This window comes from Carcharodon carcharias, chromosome 13 (assembly GCF_017639515.1).
Source record: "Carcharodon carcharias isolate sCarCar2 chromosome 13, sCarCar2.pri, whole genome shotgun sequence".
Lineage (NCBI taxonomy): Eukaryota > Metazoa > Chordata > Chondrichthyes > Lamniformes > Lamnidae > Carcharodon > Carcharodon carcharias.
This window is the reverse complement of record NC_054479.1, coordinates 134,306,465-134,327,206: the sequence shown is the minus strand read 5'-3', so window position 1 is coordinate 134,327,206 and position 20,742 is coordinate 134,306,465. Positions and strand designations below refer to the sequence as shown.

Genomic DNA, 20,742 nt, shown 5'->3' with positions numbered 1-20,742 from the left:
AAAAGGATATGGGGAAAGGACAGAAGAAAGGAATTAGAGTACATATTCTTGGGTGAAGAGCTAGCATTGGCTAGAGATGCCCTGGATCAAATGGCCCTCCTTTGTGTTATAATCTCTTATAATCTGTATTAAATGGGTGGGTTGGAGTTCAATGTCCATCAGAATGGACAGCTGTGGGAAGCAAGAACTCTGCTGCCTGTATGTGAGTTTCCAGTATGCCAAATTCAGTCATTGCCCCTGTGCTCACAGACCTACATTGGCTCCATTGGTCGGATAATGCCTCAACTTTAAAATCCTCGTTCTTGTTTTCAAACCCTTTCCTCCCCTCACCCCTCCCTATCTCAATAACCCCCTCCAGCCTTTCAGCCCTCTGAGATATCTGCGCTCCTCCAATTCTGGCTACTTGCGCTTTCCCTGATTTTTATTCGCTTTACCATCAGGAGCCGTGCCTTCAGCTGCCTGAGCCTTAAGCTCTGGAATTCTCTTCCCAAACCTCTCCACCTCTCTCTCCTCCTTTAAGATGCTTCTTAAAACCTACCTCTTTGACTAAGCTTTTGGTCACCTTTCCTAATGCCCCCTTATGTGGTTCAATGGGAAGTTTTTTTTTTAATAATGATCCTGTAAAGTGCCTTGGGATGTTTTGCTACCTCAAGGGTCCTATATAATTACACGTTATTGCTGTTGTTGATGGACTAAATGGGACTTTTCTTGTACCTGTTTCCTTATATTCGAATGCTTTGAATGTTTCCGTCCTTGTTACTAAAACTATCTTGTGCTAGCAGAATTAGGCAAACACCTGTTCCCTGAATGTGGTACCACATCACCAATCCAGGGCTGTTGAGTGATCAGCCTAAGTTATTTGAGCCTGGGTTACAGGCATTGAAGAGCAGGCTAATGAAGGCTGCCCTGTTCCCTCTCAGCCAACACTTAATACGATGACTCCAGAAGAGGAAGAAAATAAGAATAGATCACTGGCACATATGAAGAACCTTATCGCATTGCCAAAACATTTCAAAGCACTTCATGAGCAGCAGATTACTTTTTGGAGTGCTGTGGTTGTTGTTAGCAGGCAGAGTTGCCAGCTGTTCTGCACCAAGAACATCACAGACGGGAACAAAATGTGTTACAATCCCTTTAAAAAAGATATTTGAGTTTCCAGTGACTGGAAGGATCACACAACAAGATTTCAGTTTGAAGACTTTTGCTATACCAAACAAGCTAAAAGCAACCTTGTCCAAGTGGTATTCAGTAGGCAACTTATACTCGAAACTACAGAAAGATTTCCTGATTTAACTTTTAAAATGACTGATTTTCCACCCCCGACCTCTTGCCCCATGGTTACATCCTGTCCCTTAAGTAGACACTTAATTCTCCTGGAACCAGTCTGAAGCTATTCTCCAATCCTGATGGCCTGCTTCCTTTTTCCTTTCCCAGCAGGGTAATTTCTAATCCCAGAACTGACTTTAAGTGTGAGGTTTTTGCTGGAGATTCCACCCCTTTAGCCCAAGCTAGGTGAATCTTCCAGCCACCTTTAAATCCATACAAACTCGGTCTCTTCAATCTGGACATGAACTCCCAATTGCGTACTGCGTGGCGAACAAAAGGGTCAGAATTTTCTCTGCTCCACATGCAGAACTAGCTGCCTCTTATCTTCTGCTTTCTCTCTCTCTCAAATTCTTGCAGACTGACCTGTTTCTGTGAGGTTCAATGATATCGTAGACCTTGTAACCTGATAACTACAGTGGCTTGCTATAGACTCTTCCTTTTCCAAAGCACATGTCCATGGCATCATGAATCATGTGGGCCTTGTATGCAGGTAGAAATTCTAATTAGCTATCCTCTAGACCCCCAACTCCATTCTATCTTGGAATTTGACAGAAAGTTCAAAGTACAACTGTTTATAAAACCTGACATTCCAACACCTCCCTGTGAAACTTGGAGATTAACAGTTTACCCACAGTCAACACAACTGCTCTTCCTATTGCCTACAGGTGTGAACATCTAGCACCTTCTTCCCTTTTAGTCTTTAACAGCCAAGCCAGTCAGGCCTGCCGTCGGTCAGATTTCAGAGCAGATCACATGACCTCATTCATTCCTTCATTTTATGTTAAATTAAAGAGATGGTCCCAAAACATGACCATTTTAGAAACTTTGTAACAAATTGTTTAATTTTGATTGAAGGAGGAATGTTGGCCCAGGTCATCGGTAGAACCTTTTCAGGTAGTGCAATGGGATCTTTAACACCCACCTGATCCAGTGAAACAGACAATATGGCTTGGCTAATGTCTCTCCATATTATCCATGCAAAAAGAACATTTATAAGTGAACAAGGCTTAGAAAGAAAGCAACATGAATTTCATGAGCTACTACACATTGGTCAGAATAAGGAGCAGGCAGATGCTTATGTTAACTGCATTATTTGCCTGCAGACAGTCAGGTTGGAGGACATAAGAAATTGCTGGCAGAGTCTGTCAGGATAACAGTCACATTCCTGACTGAGAACAGATTACATCCACCGGATCACCTGTAAAACGAGTTAGACATTTTATTGGAGCGCAGGACATTGGTCCCCAAAATTGGGCAATGTTGCATGTTTTATATCCTTAAAACACAGTAAGGACCTGTGTTCCTATTTATTACATTATTGAAGGGAAGGCTTTGGTCATGATGTTCCAGCCATTGGTGAGTCTGGTGCTGGCTTGACATACCATATTATAGCATGTATGAATAAACAGTCATTTCCTACCCATATATTCACACTGCACAATGAAGTCAGCAAGCCCTTAGGAATGAACATTGAGGATAGAATCCATTTTTAACTCTCAAACAGACAAATTCTGCCCCTTTTTATTTTTAGTTACCCCCCCCTCCTGTCCTGAATGTGTTGATTAATGCTGGTGTACAGTTTCACAAGTCTGCCAGCCATACTGCAGTATCTCAGTCAACTTGCATGTACAATGGAGTGATCCTGTTACTTCCACAGGCTGGCAACAAGTTAGTTTCATCCCAATACAGATCAGGAGTACCCTCAGCAAGTGGGAAAACCCCTCTGCAATTGCTGCAGGGTTTTTTTAATTCATTCACAGGATGTGGGCTTCGTTGGCTGGGCCAGCGTTTATTGCCCATCCCTAGTTACCCTTAAGAAGGCGGTGGTGGGTTGCCTTCTTGAACCGCTGCAGTGCATATGGTGTACGTGCACCCACAGTGCTGTTAGGAAGGGAGTCCCAGGATTTTGACCTAGCAACAGTGAAGGTCATGATGCACCTACAACCTGCAAACGAAGTATGGGTGCATTCTCCCTCCATTAGATCAGTATTGGGTCCATCAATCTGTACTGATGGTGGGAAACGAGAGAAAAAGTTAATAAAAAGGGATAAAATGAGAAACATAATTTTAAAAATTGCTATAAGGGAACAAGCCCAGTGTATTGCACATGGTCAGCTGTGCCCATCGGAGTTTTGTCACTGAGGCTCCATATGTATTTGTTAGTGAAACCAAGCAGCTGTGCAGAATCTGCTCTTTTCAGACTCAGGACTTGCAAAAGGACCAGGGGAGTCCAGGGCAATGGCAGTTGTGTGGAGAAAGTGCTAGAATTAAACAGCAGGCCAGTTGGCGTTGGAAGGAGAAAAATTGATTAGTAGTCAAATAGGACGCTTCATGAGAAGAACTCTGGAGCCCTGTGCTCTGCGGAGCCCTGTGTTGCCTGGAATGCAGCTGTTTTTAAGGCTGTGATGTCTGTGGACAGCTTCAAATGTCTGATGTAGATTGCACGTGTTTTTTTAAACTTACCCACATCCCAGTGATATGTTTGTGACCCTCTAGTTTCCCTGATTTATACAAGTAAAACCCTTTAGAATGAAGGAAAAAAATCTTCCCCTGGTCTGCTATAGAGGCTTATTTTTCTCTCAGCTTTTACATTGGTCAATGTTCAGAAATATTCATTAGAGATATATATATATATAAAAAAAATCTTCAGCTGCTGGAACATAAACAGAAAATGCTGAACAGGCCGCAGGTTGAACCATCAGCATCTGGAAAAAAATGAGTTAACCTTTTGATTGTAGACCTGGATCAGAAGTTCTGATGAAGGGTCTATACGTGAAACAGTAACAACCTTCTTTCAGGGACTAACCATCCTGCTCTTGTATTTCCAGCATTTTGTGTTTTCATTACAGCCTGCCAGTGCTTCCCGTTTTTAATTGCGGGGCTATCATTCAGTTGCTGACGATTGTTTTCCTCCTCCAAAACGTTGCTCATGCTGTGCTTCAGTTTGTTGAAAGGCGATTGCTTCCAGCACTGGCTGATTTATGGCAGAGCAGAGGTTAGGATAATGTTGTTCTGTTATCCCAGTGAAAGGAGATCCACCAGCTGCAAAAACAGGAGTGTGTTCTCCAGTGGTGTTTGGATCCCGTCAAACATGGCCTGAGGTTGTCTGTGTTCTTCTTAGGTATGAACGCTTTGCAGCTACAAAACCTGGCAACCCTGGCAGCAGCTGCGGCAGCAGCTCAGAACACAGCAACAACGAATGCCAACCCGCTCACCGCGGCCACAGGGGCACTCGGCGCGCTGACAAGTCCAGGTAACCCAGTTTTAATTCACTCGCTTTAAAACAAAATAAGCTGATCCCCTGTGATGTTACTCATTAGCTGTTATACATACAAACGACAACGTATGGAGCCTAGCAAGCCAAACTGGGACTTAGCAAGAGTTCTGCCACAGTTTTTAAAGCGTTTTGCAAACGAAGCAAATGCGAGGTGAGAAAAAGTTTTTCACACAGCGAGTAGTCAGGGTTTGGAGTGCACTGCCTGGAAGTGTGGCAGAGGCAGGTTCAATTGAGGCATCCAAGAGGGCATTGGGTGATTACCTAAATAGAAATAACACACAGGGTTGCGGGCATAAGGCAGGAGATTGGCACTAAGGTAAAATGTTCAGGGAGCCAGTGCAGACGCGATGGGCCGAATGGCCTTCTACACCGTAAGGATTCTGTGATACTGAGAGAGATGTAGTGTTGACAGTGTTTGGTTTAGGGGCAATTTGAGCCTAGTCAGGAAATTGTGGCAGGCTTCTTAGGGGGTAGTGTAAAAATGGACAATTTTGTAAAAACGGGAGATATTAGATCAGCCCCCATTATACAATAGTAACGAAGATCAGGAGAGATGTTTCTGGTGGGGTGGGTGCAGAGTGTGAGTTTGATCTAATAACACCTAAACTCAAAATTTGATTGTGCCCTTTGTGCTGCAGACACATTCAACATGTGACAGCAGACCTCTGTTGTTATGTTATTATCTCTCAGTTTGAGTCATTATTTTAAGGGCGATTCAAATTTTTTTTTTCAAAAACAAACGCTTTGTAATGTTGGCACATGAGCCTGGATGGTTTAATTGATTCAAGTTGTGATAAATCCACTGGAAGTGTTTAACAGGTCCATAGCGCAATCTGATCATATTTTATGTTAGAGCAGCTTAATTTAGGTGGGCAAGTATCCACTGGGCAGAGTGACAACACTCGAAACACTTTGGCAGCGGGCACCTGTTTCCTGATAGTTCAGGGTGGAAACACAACTGACGGTGGCCCCTTTATTTTGGCGGGAGTATTTTCCCAGGTGTCCTGCTATTTCTGTTGGATCTGGGTCAGAGCTGAACGGCAAAGCCCAAACTTGTATCTCCAGGCTACAAACTCAGATAGCTTGTGTTGTGGGCCTGGATTGTTAAGTTGTTGGGTTGACAGATGAGAAAGCGCCTCTTTGAGCCAGAGGGGAATTCAGTTCACCACAAATCCAGGCCGAGATCCACCAAAACCGCCCTTTTCACCTCGTCAAAGCGGTTTTTACCTTCCATGACTATGCCTCACTAGGCTTCATTCCTCAAACCTCCTGAGGCCCAGCCAAGGAAGGTCCCTGCACGATTAACTGTGCTGGACGTGAGTGGACTTCTAAGTGAGGTTTTGATCACACTTTTTAAGGTCCACATTGTTATTGTTTTAACGTGATGCTTTCAACATGGCAGGAAAGTTCTTCCAGGGAATTGCTTAAGGGTCTCAGCATATATTTCTTCGTCTTCTAACATTCAAATGACTGTGATAGGCCATTTCTCATTGTCAGGGAAGGGATGAATTAAATGTGGAGTGTCACATTGGTGAGCATGTGTTTCCAATATGTTACCATAAATGTGAAAAATCCATAGCTCACTCATGTTGCACATGAGTGACTGTCTTCTGCAAGAGTGCAAATGGGGTCAGGAACATATGACAATGGGTAGGCTGTTTATTTCGGGAGTGTTTGACTTCTCCACTCTAAATCAGGTATCAAAAATGGTGCTCTGTGAAGTCTGAGATGAAGTCATTTTAAGTGGGCCCAGGACATAGTGGATGGGTCCCCATTGTGGAGTTAAGCTGTAGGAAAAAAAAATGAGCTTGTTCAGAACATTTTTAATGATTTTTTTTTTAATTATAATTTTTTCTATTATTTAATGAATTTCTGGCTAAGATTAGCAAGTATTCTGCAAAGTGATGACTGCTTGTGCTGAATTACTATTTTAAAACTCCCTGCGCAAGTGATCAAATCATTTACCGGTAGCATAATGTGATGGCTCTTTGGGTGCAACTTGATAAATTGCTGCTTCATACATGCAAAATAACAGTGCAGGGCACTCACAGATTTCATTTCATCCTGGGGAAAACCCTCTGAATTTTCCAATTCAGAATATGGCAGGGACATTTTTTAATGACCCCAGTAGCCAAATGAGCTAGATCAGTGGAAAATGCCATTGCAGACAAGTGAAAAAGTTCCAGTCACAAGTGGATTTGGCGTTTGTGTTCACTCTTGTTGAGTCTGCCTGCTCTGTAGCATCATTTCTTGTTGTAGTCTGTCCTAGAACCATAGGTATGCTTTGATTTGCTCTTCTACATCACTTTGTACGTCACCACAGAGGAGGGCCAGAAGAAAGTTAGTCACCTGTTTCTTCTCATAGATACCTCAGTACTGAAGAAGGCCATGGATCAGTATTAGCACTCTCACCTCTGAGTCAGAAAGCCAAGGCTCAAGTCTCGCTGTAGAGAATTGAGCATAATAATGTAGGCTTGATACTCCAGTGCAGTACAGAGGGAATGCCATACTATCTTTCAGATGAGGCATTAAACCAAGGGCCTGTCTGCTGTCTTGGTGGATATAAAAGATCCCATTGCATTATTTTGAAGAACAGCAGAGTAGTTATCTCTGGTATACTGACTAATATTTATTCCTCAGTCAATGTCACTTAAAGAATGTTACCTGTACATGATCACGTTACTATTTGTTGTGACCTCGATGTTCACAAATTGGCTATAACCATTACAACTGTGTCTCCGCCTAAAATGTAATTCATTGACCATAAAGCACTTTGGGATGTCCTGAGGCTGTGAAGGGTACTATATAAATGAAAGCATTATTCAACATCTGAGCTATCCACTCAATCCCATTTCCCTGCTCCATCCCTGAACTTTCATCAATTCCTTGAACCCTGTACTTCCAATTTACCTTTTGTGTTGGTGGCATTTCCACCTCGGACTGGTCAACTTAAATCTTCATTATCGGCAGATGGACTTGTTAAGGGTTAAAAGGTCTTGTCAATCGCAAAAAGCCATGCATAAACAAAATCCCCCTGGCTTTTCGATTGTATGGGGAGGCCCGTGCAGGTGAATCTGGCTGGGTTTTCTTTTTGCATTTGCGATTCTGAGGCCAGCATGTGCCCCTACAACATACCATCCAAGTTGGGAGGGATTAGCTCATCATCGAGCCTGCGGCTGTCCTGTGCTGTATAGTTCAACTCTGCGCAGAGTAGTGACAGTGCCATCAGGGAGCCAATGAGTTGTTAATACTTGTTAAAGTAGAGTCATAATCCACGAGCTATTCAATGCACAATCAAAGCTTAAACTCTCTAGCACATGGGGAGCTTCCAGAGCAGGTCTAGTACTGAAGTCTTGCGATGATTGAATCCTGCACTATCAGTTCTCAAGGCTACTTAAACCAAAGAGATCTGCACTGCAGGCTGGTGATAATACTTTTTGTGTTTATCAGTGTTGTGATCCCAAGCTAATCTAAAGAAGCCAATTGTAGATAAGTCGGTGTAACACCAGGTCTGTTTTTAAGAAGATCGTTTCAGATAAGGGATTTGAATGAGGCTTTAACAAAGGATACAGGGAATGTACTATGCATTTAAAGTGGGATAACTGTGGGCCCCATTTTACATAAGCCCCTCTGCTACTACCACTCAAGCTTTTGAACTCAAGGATTTGATGTTAATTCATGCATTTTAATTTAATGGTAAATTCCAGAATGTTTCTCCTGTCATTTTTCACTGTGGGTATAATGAGATTGGGTGATTTAGTCCCATCCCTCTCAGTGCTTCTAAACATTGATGGTAATTTCAGAGGAACCTCTGCCCTCCCCAGGTCACCCAGTTTTATTTTTAGTTCATATACTGCAGCTCACCGATAGACCCTAACATCCTAACATCACAGTAATGGATAAAAGCAAAAAACTGCGGATGCTGGAAATCCAAAACAAAAATAAAAATACCTGGAAAAACTCAGCAGGTCTGACAACATCAGTAATAGAGCTACTTAAACAATCAAGAATAGCTTATTACTTTAAGAACAAAAACAGAATTACCTGGAAAAACTCAGCAGGTCTGGCAGCATCGGCGGAGAAGAAAAGAGTTGACGTTTCGAGTCCTCATGACCCTTCGACAGAAGGGTTCTGTCGAAGGGTCATGAGGACTCGAAACGTCAACTCTTTTCTTCTCCGCCGATGCTGCCAGACCTGCTGAGTTTTTCCAGGTAATTCTGTTTTTGTTTTGGATTTCCAGCATCCGCAGTTTTTTTGTTTTTATTACTTTAAGATTTGGCCTTAAAAATGCAACTGTTACATTGTTGAAATAACAGCCATTTTGTTGTGGTCACCTCTGTTGTCCCCTAGACAATGATGGAAGGGTGTCGACAATGTGCTTTCAAGCAACACTTGATCCCTAATAATTCACTAATGCTCAGTTTGAATTTTGCCAGGACCACTTGGCTCCTGACCTCATTACATCCTTGGTCCAAACATGATGCATTGTAGCAACTCACCAAGGCTTCTTCAACCACACCTCTCAAACCCAAGCTCTCTACCACCCAAAGAACAAGGAAAGTAGGCGACTGGGAACACCACCACCTGGAAGTTCCCTTGCGAGTCACTCACCATCCTGACTTGGAAATATATCGCTGTTCTTTCACTGTCGCTGGGTCAAAAATCCTGGAACTCGTTACCTAACAGCATTGTGGGTGTACTGACACCAATAGCATGGACTACAGCCACCACATCGTAAGGGCAGTTATGGTGGGACAATAAACGCTGGCCTTGTCACATCCCACGAATATATGAAAAAATGGCATGTCAGCTTGTCGTCTTGCCTTCCTCAGCTTGTGAGCACACTCTCACTTGTGTCAGAAGGTAATAAGCTTGTGCCTCTCTCTCACAGTAGAGCACATAATCTAAGTTGACACTTAAGTTCAGTGCTGAGCGAGTGCTACATGGTTGGAGTTACCATCCTTCAGATGAATCATTAAACTGAGAGATCGAATGACAAATGATTTGTCAGTGCTATTTGAAGGAAGGATATCATAAGCAACATTTCTCTTTCAAGCAACACTACTAAAACATATTAGCTGCCTGTTCAGCTCGTTGCTGTTCTTGTGATGTCTTAACGTTTATAAATTGGTTGCCATATTTGCCTACATAACGACCAACTCTGCACTTCAAAATAATTCATTGCAAGTGAAGCACTTTGGGAGGTTTCTGAGATATGTTCTAAAGGGCAATAAAAATTTAGGTCTTGCAGTTAAAAAATCTTTAATTTAGCAGTTTGCCATCAATATGTGCCCTTGTGCCACCCAACATCTGTTTTTGATGGAGATGGGGCACCAGTCCTCATTTAGTTATAGAATCATAGAATCTGACAGCACAGGAGGAGGCCATTCAACCTGTCTTGCCTGTGCCGACTCTTTGAGAGAGCAGTTCAATTAAACCCATAACCACAACCCTCCACACCCTCACCCCAATACCTCCAATCCCTCACAGCCCTGATACATTTCCTTTTTGAAAAGGATTATTGAATTTGCTTCCTTCACTCTTACAGACAGCATGCTGTTCCAGATCATAATTCGTTGGGAACTGATTTTAAGTGGTGTTTTTCTAACCAATGAAATGGAGGACGGCCTGATAGTCAAGAGGGTCATGCTATTGATTGCATCGAAGAAGCAACTTAGAGAAGAAAAAAGTTTTGCCAGACATCTGCTGACACCCTCTTCTTTCCTAGTGTAGCACTATGTCGAAGAGTTCCCTTTTCTCTTAAACTATAGAGTATTGGTTTAAACTTCTCCCAGTGACACTCGACAGCCCCTGACAACTTGGCCGTTACACTTCTCCCCCTCCCTCACACCCCTCAACACCATGCCCAAAACCAGCAACCCCTGGAGGCTGTGTTCGACAAGAAAACCCTTGCCCACCTCCCAACCAGTGTCAATATCAAAAGTTAATATTTACAAATGACAGTATTTCATCCAGAGGCACTGTACCAACTTAGTGGCAGCTTAGCAGACGTTACAGTGACACAGAGTCTGTCCTCAGTGCCAGCAGTTGCACAGTTATTATTTTGTTTAAAAGTTACAGCACAGAAGGAGGCCATTCGGCCCATCTTTGTCATTGCTTCTAAGGTTTTGTTAGCCAGGGAGCAATAACAGTCTGTCAGACAGCGTAATCCTCGGTGGACCTGTGCCTGCTTTTCAACTCAGTGGCAAATTCAGTGTAAGACATGGTCCTGAGGAGGCTTGTTCTGGATGTTAATGGGTTAGTCATCCAGCGTAGATCTGAATTAAACAGGAGGCCTTAAAAGTTGTTAAGAAGAATCACAGGTAACATTTGATTCTTTTGATTTAATTTCGCCCATACCCTCAGTTTCTCGTTCTCATTTTTGCCCCTGCAAAAGCACCCAATCGGGCTGCAGTGCTGTTTCCTGAGTGCCTCTTTGTTTCCTCATACCTCGCCCTAGACAGCCTGGAATGCAGACTGGTTTGATCATGAAGGTCATGACAGTTGAACCACCTCGCTCTGCTCTGACCCGGTGCTCACACATGAAGATTTCCCTCCTGGAAAGCAATCAGGAGCAGACGCCACAGCTGATTTTCTTTTCTCCTTGGAAAAACTCAGCAGGTCTGGCAGCATCGGCGGAGAAGAAAAGAGTTGACGCTTCAAGTCCTCATGACCCTTCGACAGAACTGTCGAAGGGTCATGAGGACTCGAAACGTCAACTCTTTTCTTCTCCGCCGATGCTGCCAGACCTGCTGAGTTTTTCCAGGTAATTCTGTTTTTGTTTTGGATTTCCAGCATCCACAGTTTTTTTGTTTTTATTTCTTTTTTTCCTTCCCTGGTCCAGGAATTCTGAGATCGACTGGTTTTGTCACTGACAAGGAACAGATTACTCGCCCGTTCTGGAACTTGCCGAATTTGCTTTTTTTTTTATTATTGATTTCAGTGCATCCCCTTCCAGCTGGTGAGAGACTTGAACTCTTGGCCCCATCGCACACAGATTGTCAATAACCACCCTATTGTTATAAAATATCCCCACATGCTGACTCACCCTAAGCAGTATCATAGGAAATCTACATATATATAGATTTTTCTTATCACATGATTATAAATGAGTTCATTATGCTGAGTAAAACTATGTGCAGAATCTGATAATTGCATTAATCCTTTGCTCCCAAAGGGTTTGCTTAAAATGAAGAGGGTATTACAAATTTAAGAAGTTTTGATTGAAAGTTGCCTGTGGTTCTTGTTAAGAAATTGGATATTGTCTCCTGGGTCATTCCCTTTATGGCATTATAAAGTCGTAACAGTTTCTCCTGTCCGTTCCACATTTCATTTTACCATCTTGATCTGGGTATCATGCCCACCACCACCACAACTGTTCTCCCTCCTGCGTGATGCACATGACTCTCCATTTGAGAGGAGGTGAGTGGATGACCCCTTGCTTTTTATTCCTTCCAAAACCGGTCTGGAATCAGCAGCCAGGGTGGCTTAGCCTTCTATTAGTGCTCCCTCTCTTGTAGATGTCTTCCTGCTCAGTGTGCCAGCGGGGTAATAGACAGGAAGCATTCCCTACCTCTGAATTGAGATGTAACAGGAGGTTTGCAAATGGATCAATATTGGTAGTTTACCTCAATACCTCAGAAATACCAGCACACAGCAGGTAGGGATGGAGACACGAGGAGACAGCAACAACACCACTTCACTTTATTAGGTGGTGTTGCTTAGTATCTGAGATGAACAAGGAGTGGTCTGAAGGAACTCTCAGATAGACTGGTCAGATACTGGATGCCGCAGGTTTCATGAGCTGAGCTCCAGACTTTATGATAATCTTTATGGGTTCAGATCATTAGAGATACCAAAATAAGTCATTTATAACTCAATAAACTTTTCTGCAAAAGGCATCACACAACTTAATCAGGCAAGTTTAGGGGAAAATGAGAAACTCTTGAAAACCTGAAATAAGAACAAAAATGATAGAAATACACAAGATGTGTCAGACCTGAAAGAGAGAGACACCAGCGCACTATCCCTATCATCTACAACATGCACTGCAGCAACTCGCAAAGGCTCCTTTGACAGCACCTCCCAAACCTGCGACCTCTGCCACCTAGAAGACAAGGGCAACAGGTGCATGGGAATCCCACCATCTGCAAGCTCCCCTCCAAGCCACACACCATCCTGACTTGGAACTATTTTTAGCCATTCCTTCACTGTAACTCAGTCACAATCATGGAAGTCCTTCCCTAACAGTACTGTGGGTGTACCTACACCACATGGAGTGCAGCTGTTCAAGAAGGAGGCTCATCCCAGCCTTCTCAAGGGCAGTTAAGGTAGGCAATAAACTCTGGCCTTGCAGTTGCCAGTGGTGTCTACATCCCTTGGAATAAATAAAAAACAAACTGACAGGTCAGAATAATATAGTCATAATGAATGCACAGGTGTTGGGAAAGGCGTAACCTGCAATATCATTTGGGTAGTGATCATTCTGGGAACATAAACCCAGACCATGTTGATTGGTAATCTCTAACTGGGGACCTTCTTTTTAAAAAAACAAATCTTGGAAACATAGGACACTGATTCTGATCTGACATCTCCGGAATTAGGTTTATTGTCTGATGACTGTGCCCTTCAGCAAAACATCCTTTCATTGTCTCACTGTCAATAGATTTTAACATGTTGCACAGTTAATGACTCTGGCTCCATTCGGTATTATTGATTGGTAAGAGGTCTAGTGTCATCATATAACAGAAGGTAGAGCTCACCATGCTGGGTGTGACAAAGGTTTACCTTAGGCTGCCGGACAGATCAGCTAGCTGTCTGTCGCTTCACCTCTTCCGAGCCCAATGAGGTTTTGCTGTTAGTGCCTCCTGTTCTCCATAACCCTCACCAGCCTTACCATTCCCCAAGAACTTTGCCTTCTTCAGAGTCTGACCTGTTTTACATCACTGATTCGCCCTATCGTTAGGTACGATGCCTTCAGCTGCCTGGGTCTTAAGCTCTTGGAATTCCTTCCCGAAACCCCTCCAGCCACTCTCTGCTCCTTTTAATCCAATTTTTAGTCTGTGGTCACCTGTCCAAATCTCTCCTTTGTTTGATAACCCTCCTGTTAAGCACATTGAGACATTGTGCTATGTTGAAAACACTAATACAAGGGGTTGTAGTGGGACATTTTGCTGTTTGACAGTCTGAACACTGAACAGATCAGCATGACCAAAGGTCTAATGGCTTCAACCGTGATTCCATTGATTGAAAAGCTTTTCCACTTTCCCCCACCTTCCTTTCTTAAACTCACTCACCTATGATGGAGCTTCAGATGATCAGGTAAAAGCTACCCACTTGCTAATTGTTTCAACTGTAGAGCAACAGCATACTTGGAACCATTCCTGCCTACATCAAATATCGCTGTGCACGTGCTCATTTTCCAGTGATGGTAACTTGATAACAGATGAGCCTTGGCTGATTTCTCCCCTGTTGGCCTGTGGACTGAGGCTTGAGACCAACTAATGCCATTATTGCTGGGCTGACAGAGATCAGTTAATGGATTGATTGTGGCACTCTTTCTGGTTGAGTAGTGCGCCAACGGTCAAGGTGGAGTCGCACCAATGATCAAAGTGAAATTGCTCGGTGATCAAAGTGAAATTGCTCGGTGATCAAAGTGAAATTGCACCATGTGGTACTAAGCAATACAGGTCAAGAAGGCGAGATCTGCAGTTTTGTACTGAAGTGATCTCAACTGGGCTGAGTGCCCATTGGCTATGGAATAGAAAATTACGGAGCAAGGAAAGAGCTTTATTTAGAGTATTATCGAGCCTCAATGATGCCCTAAAGTGCAGTCATTCTTGTTATGTAAACACACATGGCAGCCAATTTGCATAAAAAATGTTCCTGCAAACAGCAAGAAATGGATTATGTATTTTTGAAAGTTGACAGGACACCGGGATAATATCTACTCTTCATCAGGAAGCACCCATTGGATTTTTAACATGCATGAGATCCTGGTTCAACAACTACCCAAAGGCCACCCAGGTCTCGGGTGTGGCTGGGACTCTCAGCTGTGTGGCTGAGACGCGAGAATGCTACCAACAAAGCAAAGCTGTAGAGTCAGGTAGCACAATTGCTCCCGATCGCTCTCCTGTCACCTGTCTTTGAGACCACGCATATTGACAATGAGTGCTTGCAGGCTCTTGGAATGTTGTGTGGAGTACAGGAAGGCAGCACCTCAGACGCAAGCAATATGGTTTTTGTTGTCCAGGAGGTGCATTTGTTCCAAAAAAAAGGGGACAGTTAAACCAAGTAACACGAGCAGCAGACGATTTATTGGGGAAGTAGAGCAACGTGGCTGGAAATCACCAGATGCATTTCCTAAGACTGTTCAGCAGTGATGATTTGTAAACTGATAACCTGATAATAGTGCACAGGGTCGGTAATCTGACAAACAAGCTATTCTATTATTTAAAAAGAAGTATGAATTAGTAGAGAAGATAGGGTAGTCTGCGCATGTGTGTGAGTGTTTTTACATTTGTTCCCGCAGTGCAATGGGGAACCAGCAATCAGCAGTCGATGCCTGGTATGTATTTTATAAATTACTTTTTGACTTCTGTGACTGTATATATCTATTAAATGTTAAATATCCTGAGTACGTGCGTACTTTTTCCATTATGAGTTCCAAGGTCAGCATTCATAATGGGAGCTGCCGGTGCAAGCATGTCACACCACTGCTGACAGGACAGTGTAACCACAGCGTGACATGTTTACATAGGCCATTTCCATTTTAAGTGTGAACTTTGGAATTTACAATAAAAATAAGGACAGGTTGTAAGACTTTTAAAACCGTTCTCCACACCTGGCCCTCACGCTATAAGTCACTTCACCCATGATCTTTCCCATGTGCAATGCCACAGGAGATTAACCAAAATGTATCTACAGTCTTACCAGTGTGCATGTTTGTTGCCTGAATTTTTCCCACCATAAAGTCCTGCCTCCATATTTATAATGGAAACTGCCCATTTAAACTTGTCACAGTGTAACTGCACCCTCCTGCCAAGCAAGGTGAGTAGGCGCCACCACTGGTAAAGTGCTCTAATTGCAACACAAGAAGTATAAACCTCCTGTTTCCATTATAAACGGTAAGGTAAGAAATTATACTGACGTATAAGGAACAGCAGAGTGTAGGAGTTGCATTCGGATTACCTGACCTAATTGATCATAGTCCTCTAAAACCTGTTTCAGCAATGCCACGGGAGATTTACTAATTAGTTTTAATCTTAAATCAATTTTCAGAAATTTTAGTGCTGTAAGGTGGTATTGTGAAGCAAGCTGGGTATAAGGAGAGAAGTGAGGGGAGAGAGAATACTCTCTGGGGTAGAGGAAGGGGTATTAGTCTGGCTTTGTTAGAACTAACCAACTGATTGCATATCCCCAATTTCCAATGGCCTACTAGTGGTGGCCAAGCCTTCAGCTGCCTGGGCCCTAAGCTCTGGAATTACTTCCAAAAACTGCTCCACCTCTCTACCTCTCTCTCTCCTCCTTCTAAGAAGCTCTTTAAAACCCACCTCTTTGACCAAGCCTTTTGGTCATCTGTCTTAATATGTGGCTTAGGATCCTACCTTGTTTGATTAAAAAGGTCCCAAGAAGCACCTTGGGGCATTCTACCAGGCCAGAGGTGCTACGTAAATACAAATTGTTGTTGTGATGAAGGCGCAGTTTCCATGAAGGTTTAATGTTTTTAGGGTGAAACCTTAACTCAGGAAGCAGGAGGGAGAGATTTTTCTCTGTTTCTCATGCGAAATCGTAAACAACAGCACAACAGAGGAAATTTTCCCCTTTCCCATTCTTGGGGTAAAAATTTCCTAGTTTGTTTAGAGGATTGTGGAGCTGGCATCTGAAACGTACTTGCCAATGACCGAATGCCCTCTGCCTTACCACTCACACTGTGCCAGCTCATGTTACAGCCTGGCCTGCCTAAGGCCAGCTCGGGAATGGGCGGAGTTCTGACTGTTTAGTTATTTTTCTCTCTCTAAGTGCAGTCATAATGTTTTCTTTTCTTCTTTCTCATGTACGCCTTCTACACCTCCAGTAGCAGGAACAACAAATTCCGGCACTGGTGCTGCCATGAATTCCTTGACCTCCCTGGGAACGCTCCAGGGGCTAGCTGGAGCCACTGTTGGGTTAAATAACATTAATGCACTGGCAGGTACAGTACTACATTGGGTGGTGGCGATTGGGGGTAGGTGGGGGGCAGTGTGCATGGGGAGGTGGGTTCACAAGGGAAAAGGAGTCTCTGGTTTTTATATGGTGCACCACGCCATCTGCTGATCACAGAGATCCATTTCAGAAAGTCACCTCTTATGTTTTCAAGTGTTCTCATCTTTAGATGGCCACCTGGATGATGTATCATGTGCAGGACTGTTACTTTTTAAATCTAAAAGCCTGTTAAATGGTGTCTTGTTGTCATTCATTCCATAGATGACATCCACTTCTCTGTTTTTATCCACTTCTCTGTCACTGGGAAACTGCTGCCAGTTCACATAACATAAGAAATAGGAGCAGGAGTAGAGGCCATACCATCCCTGGAGCCTGCACCACCATTCAATAAAAACATGGCTGATCTGATTGTGGCCTTGTCCCCACTTTCCTGCCAATTTCCCACATACTTTGACTTCTCTATAGTTCCAAAATCTGTCTATCTCAGCCTTGAATATGCTCAATGACTCAGCCTCCACTGCTCAAAGGGATGAGAATTCCAAAGTTTCACTGCCACGTGAGAGAAGAAATTCTTTCATCTCCATATTCTGAAGCTATGCCATCTAGTTCTAGATTCCCCATGAGGGGAAAGGCTGAGTTAGGCATATTTTTGATTTAGAAGGGAATCAAGTGTTATGGGGGACAGACAGAAAAGTGGAGTTGAGGCCACAATCAGATCAGCCATGTTTTTATTGAATGGAGCAGGCTCGAGGGGTCAAATGGTCTCTTCCTGCTCCGATCTCTATTGATATTATGAAACATCATAAAGCAGATACATAAACACGCAAACACAAATTCCTATTCCCAATTCCCTTAAGCATCAAATTGGCAGCAAATTAAAGAGCAGGCTGTCTTGATCAGGATAAGAAGGGTCGTGCATGGTGGGGGAAGAAAGGCTACAAGATAGAATGGAAACCAAATGAGTGTTGTCTCCTATTCCTTTGTCAGATGACCAAGTCTCCTCTAACCCCATATTGGGCAATACTGCCCTACTTGGCTCTTTCCCTTTAGAGTGGAACCTTCATTTAATGTGAAAACATTACAGTTTAAGAATTTCCTGTTTGCCTGGAAGAGGCATTGGTCTGTGATCTGAATCCACTCCAGGTCCACAAAATAAGTTCAGATTGTCAGTTGATACACCCCAGAGCTCCAGACTGGAGGGAATGGAAATTGGCTGACAGCTCATCTCTGTTAAAATAGTGTTGCTTTGGATTTACGCATCCATTTGACCGATGATTTTTCTTTCAATAAATCCAGTACAAATATATTTCGTTTGCTACTGTCCAAGCTCAGCCTGTCTTTTAAATTGCACTTCTGGTGAACGTCGGCAAATACAACAATTGAATAACTACAGAACGCAGTTGGCGACGAATGCATTGTGAATGTCATCCGTCCCCACAACCACTCAATGAGAATCCCAGCTCAGTTGCATGTTGCCTGCATGTTGCATGACAATGAAGTTGAACAGCGAAAGTCTTATTTGGGAATATGAGAGGATAGTTCTCTTTGTAAGGAACTATTGAATGAGTGCAATTTTTTCTCTCTATTGTTGGTTTGATGTAAAGTTGCTCAAATGCTCTCAGGTATGGCGGCGCTTAATGGTGGACTCGGAGCGACCGGCTTGACGAATGGATCGGGTGGCACCATGGACGCACTGACCCAGGCCTACTCAGGAATCCAGCAGTACGCAGCGGCTGCACTGCCCACACTGTACAGTCAGAGCCTGCTTCAGCAGCAGAGTGCTGCAGGCAGCCAGAAGGAGGGTGAGTGCTTGTCCCCCCACCCCCAGCCCTTCTGATTCTTTATCTACTTTGCTGATTAGCACTCAGATTGCAGGGCTTTCACCTCACTGATACAAAACTTCCAGTAAAACCAAGAGTTCATTCCTAGACATTGAAGAGTTTAAGAGAATAAATTAATTAGGCCAGTGCATGAAAGGGAATAATTTGCTGTGCTAAGTGAAAAAGGCAGGGAAGTGGGACTAAAATTGGATAACTCTTTCAAAAAGCCGGCACAGCCAAGATGGGCTGAATGGCCTCCTCCTGTGCTGTATCAGACCATGATTCTATAAACTACTGGATTGAAGCGTCATTGTCTGCCAGATACAATTGAATCCCAATGGCGTCCATTCATGGAATGCTAATAAGGCAGGGCAAGTTGTCCATTCACCCAATGAGGTTGCCTTGGCAGCAGCCTATGTGTTAATACACTCTCTGGTAACGATCTCAACCTCTTTGGTGATGTATCCATATTCTTTTTTCTTGGTCAAATGTACAATGAAATCTGCTGCCACTGATAATAAAACCACCATTAAAATTACTAGCAAAGCACATAGGTGTTAATTTGATAAAGCATATTGGGGGCACAATTCAACATGAGGGAGGCAAAAGAGACTCAGAGGGTTTGACAATTATCCTATGTCCTACCAGGCTTCCCATCTCATTCAGTTCCATGGAAAAGAAAACCCCATGGGATGTATATACAGACAGCTGATCAATCTGTCTGTTGCCCCCTCTGATGTTTAATTCCCCTCCCCCCCCCCCAACCCCACCACCCTTGTGTGAAACTGGTAATGAAATTTATCAGTGTTAAACTGGGAATGAAATCTATCCATGATAAACTGATAGTTAAAAGTTTGGGTGTTGAATTGCAGATGAATTATAACAAACAGGTTGCCGATAACACTTCACAGTTGTAACTTGATAATGAAAGGTACTGGTGTTAGGTTGGTAATGAATATATTCACACAAGCTAGATTCACTAAATAGTGCGATCCCAGGTGAATCACCAAGCAAAGTCGCCACTTGTACAAGCCGTTGGTGGGATTGCTGATCTGCCAATGGTCATGCTTACGTTGCCCAGCTGCCAGATTAGCTGCTTTATCCACTCCTTTCATGAATGGTGTTTATTCCCTTGATAACATTAAGGTTCAGAATACCAACCCTACCCTATTGGAATTGAGCAATGAACAGGATAATCTCAATTCACCTAGATAGCTCACTAATTATTTTTCTCATAAATGTAAGCTGTTTTACAGTACATGCTGCTAATGGCTGAGCACAGCTTGCAATGGAATACGTTGCTGCTAGTATCAATACATTGGCCTTGAATGCTATTGATAAATTAACATTGAAAGATATTGGTCATGAACATTAAATTAGTAATAAAATTGGAACAGAAGTTATTTCTATTAAATAGCATCTGAACAATATTAATGAGTACCATAGGTGATTAATTGTAAACAATGCAAGTGTTAAATTGCCAATTAAAGCCACTGGCATTACTTAAGGGTATTTGTATTGCATTAATAATAAATGTTACTGATGTTAAGTTGGTAATGAACAATTTTTAGTAGTAAATTGGTGCATAAAGCTGTTGGTGTCAAGTTACCAGTGAACAGATATGTTAGTGTTAATGGTCAAAGGCTGCATAGATTTCTATTGTGCTCCTCTCACGTACAGAAAGATGGCTCACAGCACTTTGCAGAGCAGAACCCAACACTGGGCAGCAAGCTGGAGGCACAGGTAGGGAGTAACGGCACAGTGGCAGAGAATGGTTTGTCAGAGGCCTTTATAAACAGGAAAGGGGCAGGGTAGTAAAGGTGGGGAGGTTTGAGGAGAGAGTTCCAGAGAACAGGGTCACATAAACACTGATTATCATTCGGGGGAGGAGGGGGGAGGGGTGGGGGGTGTGGGGGTTGGTTGGGGTTGGGGGGGTGGTTGCTGGAAGGGAGGTCGGGGGAGACTGCAAGCAAGTGGAGAGACCCCTGACTAAGTGAATGGGCAAAACCATGGGTAAATATATTTCAATGTAGAGAAATGTGAGGTCATCCACTTTGGACCTCAAAATGTTAGAACAGGGTATTTTCTAAATGGTAAAAACCTTGAAACAGTGGA

The 20,742-nt window shown here is 43.2% G+C and overlaps 1 protein-coding gene across 16 annotated transcripts in view; it reads left to right on the top strand.

Annotated features, from left to right (window-relative positions):
* celf2 (cugbp, Elav-like family member 2) overlaps positions 1 to 20,742 on the top strand; it is a 522,862-nt gene that overhangs the window by 493,890 nt on the left and 8,230 nt on the right. For 9 of the 16 annotated variants that reach the window (XM_041203230.1, XM_041203232.1, XM_041203235.1 and 6 more), the window contains 5 exons: positions 4,448 to 4,579; positions 15,135 to 15,170; positions 16,680 to 16,796; positions 18,430 to 18,609; positions 20,308 to 20,370. In XM_041203230.1, the coding sequence (XP_041059164.1) occupies positions 4,448 to 4,579; positions 15,135 to 15,170; positions 16,680 to 16,796; positions 18,430 to 18,609; positions 20,308 to 20,370 (528 nt within the window). The remainder of the gene's footprint in view (positions 1 to 4,447; positions 4,580 to 15,134; positions 15,171 to 16,679; positions 16,797 to 18,429; positions 18,610 to 20,307; positions 20,371 to 20,742) is intronic. The other 7 variants (XM_041203244.1, XM_041203231.1, XM_041203243.1 and 4 more) reach the window with 5 other exon arrangements.